This window comes from Cheilinus undulatus, linkage group 3, assembly GCF_018320785.1.
Source record: "Cheilinus undulatus linkage group 3, ASM1832078v1, whole genome shotgun sequence".
NCBI lineage: Eukaryota > Metazoa > Chordata > Actinopteri > Labriformes > Labridae > Cheilinus > Cheilinus undulatus.
The window spans coordinates 49,483,087-49,490,807 of record NC_054867.1 but is presented as its reverse complement, the minus strand read 5'-3'; the positions used below and the strand labels follow the sequence as shown (position 1 = coordinate 49,490,807).

General features: G+C 38.5%; 2 protein-coding genes across 2 annotated transcripts; both read left to right on the top strand.

Moving 5' to 3' along the window:
- Positions 1–408: 408 nt before the first annotated feature.
- Positions 409–1,665, top strand: LOC121528109 (transcription factor HES-5-like). The gene is made up of 2 exons (XM_041815275.1): positions 409–1,109; positions 1,216–1,665. The coding sequence occupies exons 1-2, from the start codon at positions 1,047–1,049 to the stop codon at positions 1,639–1,641; spliced, it is 489 nt and encodes a 162-aa protein (XP_041671209.1). The 5' UTR covers positions 409–1,046; the 3' UTR covers positions 1,642–1,665.
- Positions 1,666–5,090: 3,425 nt separating this feature from the next.
- LOC121528102 (transcription factor HES-5-like) lies at positions 5,091–6,048 on the top strand. The gene is made up of 2 exons (XM_041815261.1): positions 5,091–5,461; positions 5,568–6,048. The coding sequence occupies exons 1-2, from the start codon at positions 5,399–5,401 to the stop codon at positions 5,997–5,999; spliced, it is 495 nt and encodes a 164-aa protein (XP_041671195.1). The 5' UTR covers positions 5,091–5,398; the 3' UTR covers positions 6,000–6,048.
- The last annotated feature ends 1,673 nt before the right edge of the window (positions 6,049–7,721 follow it).

The window sequence follows — 7,721 nt, the reverse complement described above, 5'->3', positions numbered from 1 at the left end:
CTCCCACTGAAGTGAAAATACAGTTTAACACTCAGTGGTCTCAAAGTCAACATCACTGGTGGAAACAAATATTTGAGAACAGCTGGAAACTGAAAATTTGACATGAAAATATAGATATTCTCAAAAACTCATTTGTCTGAAATTTGAATTTGGCAAACTGTCAGAATCAGCCAATGGCGTGCTTTCCCTCCAGATGGTTGGTGATGTCAGCCTCTGTTTCTATAACAACACTCAGATAACATCTGCCACTGAAGCCCCTTTGTAGATCAATGACCACCATACAGGGAGTCAGTGTGGGAAAGTGTGCTCCAAGCTTTACTCACAGTGACAACAAGGCACGTGTCAAATGACTCTGTTAGGCTACATCTGGAGAGCAGCCTGATAATTACCCTGCTTTACTTTAGCTCGAATAAAGGAGGAATGCAAGGGAGTGTACTTGAACAACACTGTTTATATAAAAGTATAATTAAAAACATAATTTAAAAAGATCATCTCTTTGAGTCCAGGTAATTCGTGAAACCATACATTTCCTATTATAATGATAAAAATAGATATTAGAATAGTTAATAGTGAAAATAAAAAAATAAAAGTAAAAATGACATGTGTAACTTGTGTAAGTCAATACATGTAAGAAAAAACAGTGTGAAAAACAATTACATTTTCCGTAAGTCCCTCAAGTGTGCAGGTTGATGAGCGTGTGCTCAGTCAAAGTCATTGATCCCAGCATCAGGCAGCAGATCTACAGGGTCAACACTTTCCCACATTCACACAGAGCTCTGCCAGTGTCTCTCCATCACCCCCCAGTCCTCCACCTGTCCCCCTCAGATCTAACCATTGTCCCTCAGGCATTAACAGCATTCAGCGTGTTGCCGCTCCACATGCCGCATTGTCTCAACAAGCTCCCTGATTGGCTGAGACTGTGAGAAACTCCAGTCAGACCCAAACCCACACATTCATATGGAGATGTGGGACTATAAATAGGAGGGAGGAAGCCAGCAGAGATCAGATTCTCTCCACAGAGACTCAGACAGCACAGACATCCAGACATGGCTCCTACAATCACTGCAGCCATCACCAACAACCAGGAGCATCTGACTCTCAACCACAAGGTAAATACAACATCCAAGAAGCTTCAACTTCAGTAAAGGAAATTTCTTTCAAGCAAACATGCTTCATAGAATAAGTGTTTTAATGATTTTCTTCTTCTTCCTGCAGCTCAGAAAGCCTCTGGTGGAGAAGCTTCGCAGAGAGCGAATCAACAGCAGCATTGAGCAGCTCAAGTCTCTCCTGGCTCCAGAGTTCCTCCAACAGCAGCCAGACTCCAAGCTGGAGAAAGCAGACATCCTGGAGATGACCGTTTGTGTCCTCAGACGACTGCAGCAGCAGAAAAACCAGGCTGTGAGCTCTTCAGCTGTTAACAAAGGCTACTCCATGTGTGTCCAAGAGGCATCACACTTCCTGTCCAGGCAGCAGGTGGACATCATGACCCAGAGAAGACTGATCAGCCACTTCAACAAGCTGCAGTCTTCCTCTGACAACAACCTGACAGAGGCTGACTCCTCTCCTCTCAGCTCCACGGTCCACACCAGCATCACCAAAGAGAAGAGTCCAGTCAACAGCGCCCTCTGGAGGCCGTGGTAGAGAAGTCACTACCAGACAAACTGACATGACCACATTGGTCAAATGTTACTGGACTCCTTTCTGTGAAATATCATGAGAACATTTTTTCAAAAAAGAAAAGTGAACTTCTTGTCATGCATGCTGCATGATTTATATCTAATGACATCAGCCATTGTTTTTGTCACATTATGGTTACATTTAGACCTTCCTAATATTATTGATCATACTGATCAAAGACATTGCTTTCCCTCTAATGACACATTGTCATTTAGAATTTAGATTCATCACATTTTTGATGTTTTGAAATTGATCTGTTGTTAGATCAGAATGTTTTCCTTCATTCTGAAGGTTTCCTAATGTCACAATTTGTTGTGGTACTTTTAGTTTCCTACATGTGATTCATGTCTGTTTGTTTGACTGGAAATTACATGTAGATACAATACTGAAGTTTTAATTACTTCCTGAAAATTATCACTGATTTTGAATTTTAAAAAAATATTTTGTTCACTTGTTGAACATTTTTCTATCACAGACATTCAATTACTTTGTGTGATTATTTAAAACTGATCTGTTTCAAGATCATTACTGTTTATTCTTTTATTATAAAGGTTTGATTGATGTCAGACTGTCACACTTTTGCAGTGACAATTATTTCAGATATTCTCAGTTCAATTGAACTTGTCAATTAATAAGAAAAACATGATCTGTTGTAAGATCATTTTTGTACTGAACCTTTAATGTTTTGTAACATTTGAGAGAAAATCCCATGTTCCAGTGAGAACTGTGTCCTCTAATGTTGTGTACTGTTTGTCTTTTAGAAAGACAGCTGTTCCTTTACTCTCTTTGAGTACAATGTCTTGTAGAAATCTACAAGTTGTTGTTGTTGTGGTGCATCATCACGTCTACAAAGATCTTTATTTCCAATTGTGGAATACTGAGCATATTTCAATAAAAAGCACTGCAAACTGTAAATTTTGTTTCATGTCATTTTGTGTCAAAATTCTTTACAAAGAAGAATCAAACCTTCTACTGTACTTTAAATATTCAATCAAGTGTTAGAAAGCTGTGCCTGTAAGTGAATTGACAAAATCTAGATAACACCTACAGTTACTGCATGTTTGAATGTAGTTGTGAATATCTTTAGAAAATCAATAACCAACATTAGCATTCATCAAAATCTAAGCTTAAGGGAGCGCCAATAAGTGTGTCACTTGATTGCACAAAGTTTAGAAAGTCCTGGACACTCATTGGAGAACATTTAGTGCAAATAAAGCCTTGCTGCATCATCACATTGGTTTAGCTGTCATTTATAGTTTCATGTTAAACGTGTATTTAAAAGGGTTGGACATAGTATCTAATGAGATGCATCATAAGGCACACTTCTATTGTTCCTCCAGTGAAAGCAGTGAAAGGACAGAGTGTGGGAAAGCAGAGGAAACTCACTCACAGAGCCCTGTGGGACAATAGATCCAGACCTCTGACCTGAAGAGACACAAAAAAAAAGGGAGCTCAGCTCTCTAACTAAAACTTGCTCTAAATCGCACATCTGGAGGGAAGTGTTCCTATGATATAAATCAGCTTAACCATCTTTTGAAAACACTGTCATGTCTTATAGAGACAATATTTTAGGCACAGCATTTCCATAAGTCTTCTTTGGCTAAATTTTATATGTTTAACCGGTAATCTTATCCAATAACAAACTTTAACATCCACTCTCAAACATTATTTTTTAGCATCAAACTATTATGATCTGACGTTAAACTGTGGGAATTGTGATAACAGAGAAACTACATATAGCTTATTCTCAAGGAGGAGAGTAAATTGAGAGTAAGATAGATTAAAAGGCCACCAAGACCACAAAAAGCAGCTACTTTTGGCAAAGATAATGTCAACAGCAGTAAAAAAAAGGTTATCTATACGTTACTGTCAAAGTAACTTGGCCCTGAAACTTGAACACATGCTTGACTTCTGGTTAGAATATCTCTGGAGAACATCATTTCAGTTATGTTTTAGTTTCTCTTGAAGGCATTTTTTTGCACATGCAGACGGTTTAGTTTGTCAGACATTGTTAGTCACAAACATTGAGTCAAGAAGTTTGGCAAAGCAGATGCTGGCATCAACCAAAAAAGTTACATTCAAAGGCATCATCAATCTCTGCAGTTCAAATAACCTGATATGATTCAAAAATATCCACATAGATGGCCTGTACTTCTTCTAAGGAACATCTAACGGTAAATATTGAAGAGCTAGCTTTACCCCTACATGCATTCATCTTTAATCTAGGGATACATTCTCTCAATTCTGACACTCCCATACGTGTCTATATTCTTTGTGAGTTGTTAGTTTCCTAGTCTCTATTAAAATACTCAAGCTTTGATGCATTTCTAACCTAGTACATCATAACAGCCACAGCAGTTATTCATGATTTAAGAGTTCTTAATTGACATTTAGAAATTTCTAATAATCATTTTTTATATTCTGTTATGTAGTTGATATTAACACTTTTTAAATAAAATGTTATTACTAAGGATAATGGTCATGTCCTGGGCACTCACTCCTCAAAAGGGGCACACTGCATGCTTTTTTTTTGGGGGGGAGGGCATACAGAGGAGGTGTGGGAAAGCTCTCGAGCATGGAGTGTCACTTACCCAACCTAGCAGCCATTAGGTAAATCTCTGAAGGGAATAGGCACACTTCTAGTAACACGTGACCTCCTAAAACTCCCACTGAAGTGAAAATACAGTTTAACACTCAGTGGTCTCAAAGTCAACATCACTGGTGGAAACAAATATTTGAGAACAGCTGGAAACTGAAAATTTGACATGAAAATATAGATATTCTCAAAAACTCATTTGTCTGAAATTTGAATTTGGCAAACTGTCAGAATCAGCCAATGGCGTGCTTTCCCTCCAGATGGTTGGTGATGTCAGCCTCTGTTTCCATAACAACACTCAGATAACATCTGCCACTGAAGCCCCTTTGTAGATCAACGACCACCATACAGGGAGTCAGTGTGGGAAAGTGTGCTCCAAGCGTTACTCACAGCAACAACAAGGCACGTGTCAAATGACTCTGTTAGGCTACATCTGGACAGCAGCCTGATAATTACCCTGCTTTACTTTAGCTCGAATAAATGAAGAGTGTGTTTTTCAAACCCAAAAGTGTGCTTGTACAACACTGTTTTTATAAAGGTATGATTAAGAACGTAATGTAAAAAAAATCATCCCTTTTAGTCCAGGTAATTTGTAAAACCATACATGTCCGATTATAATGATAAAAATATATATTAGAATAGTTGATATTGAAAATAAAAAAGTAAAAGTAAAAATGCAATCTGTAACTTGTGTAAGTCAATACATGTAAGAAAAAACAATATAAAAAACAATTACATTTTCCGTAAGTCCCTCGAGTGTGCAGGTTGATGAGCGTGTGCTCAGTCAAAGTCATTGATCCCTGCATCAGGCAGCAGATCTACAGGGTCAACACTTTCCCACATTCACACAGAGCTCTGCCAGTGTCTCTCCATCACCCCCCAGTCCTCCACCTGTCCCCCTCAGATCTAACCATTGTCCCTCAGGCATTAACAGCATTCAGCGTGTTGCCGCTCCACATGCCGCATTGTCTCAACAAGCTCTCTGATTGGCTGAGACTGTGAGAAACTCCAGTCAGACCCAAACCCACACATTCATATGGAGATGTGGGACTATAAATAGGAGGGAGGAAGCCAGCAGAGATCAGATTCTCTCCACAGAGACTCAGACAGCACAGACATCCAGACATGGCTCCTACAATCACTGCAGCCGTCACCAACAACCAGGAGCATCTGACTCTCAACCACAAGGTAAATACAACATCCAAGAAGCTTCAACTTTAGTAAAGGACATCTCTTTCAAGCAAACATGCTTCATAGAATAAGTGTATTAATGATTTTCTTCTTCTTCCTGCAGCTCAGAAAGCCTCTGGTGGAGAAGCTTCGCAGAGAGCGAATCAACAGCAGCATTGAGCAGCTCAAGTCTCTCCTGGCTCCAGAGTTCCTCCAACAGCAGCCAGACTCCAAGCTGGAGAAAGCAGACATCCTGGAGATGACAGTTTGTGTCCTCAGACGACTGCAGCAGCAGCAGCAGAAAAACCAGGCTGTGAGCTCTTCAGCTGTTAACAAAGGCTACTCCATGTGTGTCCAAGAGGCATCACACTTCCTGTCCAGGCAGCAGGTGGACATCATGACCCAGAGAAGACTGATCAGCCACTTCAACAAGCTGCAGTCCTCCTCTGACAACAACCTGACAGAGGCTGACTCCTCTCCTCTCAGCTACACAGTCCACACCAGCATCACCAAAGAGAAGAGTCCAGTCAACAGCGCTCTCTGGAGGCCGTGGTAGAGAAGTCACTACCAGAAAAAACTGACATGACCACATTGGTCAAATGTTACTGGACTCCATTCTGTGAAATATTATGAGAACATTTTTTTCAAAAAAGAAAAGTGAACTTCTTGTCATGCATGCTGCATGATTTATATCTACTGACATCAGCCATTGTTTATGTCACATTATGGTTACATTTAGACCTTCCTAATATTATTGATCATACTGATCAAAGACATTGCTTTCCTTTAATTCATTAAGAATTTAGATTCATCACATTTTTGATGTTTTGAATTTGATCTGTTGTTAGATCAGAATGTTTTCCTTCATTCTGAAGGTTTCCTAATGTCACAATTTGTTGTGGTACTTTTATGATTTCCTACATGTCATTCATGTCTGTTTGATTGGAAATCACATGTAGATACGATACTGAAGTTTTAATTACTTCCTGAAAATTATCACTGATTTTGAGATTAGCAAAATATTTATTTTGTTCAGTTTTTGAACGTTTAGCTATCACAAACATTCAATTACTTTGTGTGATTATTTAAAACTGATCTGTTTCAAGATCATTACTGTTTATTCTTTTATTATAAAGGTTTGATTGATGTCAGACTGTCACACTTTTGCAGTGACAATTATTCCAGACAATCTCAGTTCAACTGAACTTGTCAATTAATAAGAAAAACAAGATCTGTTGTAAGATCATTTTTGTACTGAACCTTTAATGTTTTGAAACATTTGAGAGAAAATCCCATGTTCCAGTGAGAACTGTGTCCTCTAATGTTGTGTACTGTTTGTCTTTTAGAAAGACAGCTGTTCCTTTACTCTCTTTGAGTACAGTGTCTTGTAGAAATCTACAAGATGTTGTTGTAGTGCATCATCACGTCTACAAAGATCTTTATTTCCAACTGTGGAATACTGAGCATATTTCAATAAAAAGCACTGCAAACTGTAAATTTTGTTTCATGTCATTTTGTGTCAAAACTCTTTACAAAGAAGAATCAAACCTTCTACTGTACTTTAAATATTCAATCAAGTTTTAGAAAACAGTGCCTGTAAGTGAACTGACAAAATCTAGATAACACCTACAGTTACTGCATGTTTGAATGTAGTTGTGAATATCTTTAGAAAATCAATAACCAAAAATATTTGCACTCATGAAATCTGAGCTTAAGGGAGTTTCAATAAGTGTGTCACTTGATTGCACAAATTTTTACGAAGTTCTGGACACTCATTGGAGAACATCTAGTGAACATCCATCACATTGGTTTCGCTGTCACTTATAGTTTCATGTTAAACGTGTATTTAAAAGGGTTGGACATTGTATCTAATGAGATGCATCATAAGGCACACTTCTATTGTTCCTCCAGTGAAAGCAGTGAAAGGACAGACTGTGGGAAAGCAGAGGAAACTCACTCACAGAGCCCTGTGGGACAATAGATCCAGACCTCTGACCTGAAGAGACACAGATTAAAAGGGAGCTCAGCTCTCTAACTAAAACTTCCTTTAAATCACACATCTGGAGGGAGGTGTTCCTATGATATAAATCAGCTTAAACATCATTTGAAAACACTGTCATGTCTTATAGTGAAATTATTTTAGGCACAGCCTTTCCATAAGTCTTCTTTGGCTGCATTTCAAAGTTAACCCCATCCAAAAACTGGATAGCTTCTGCACTAACTCTTAAACATTATCTTAGCATCAAACTATAACTTCCAGGTTTTGAACTGAAGAAAA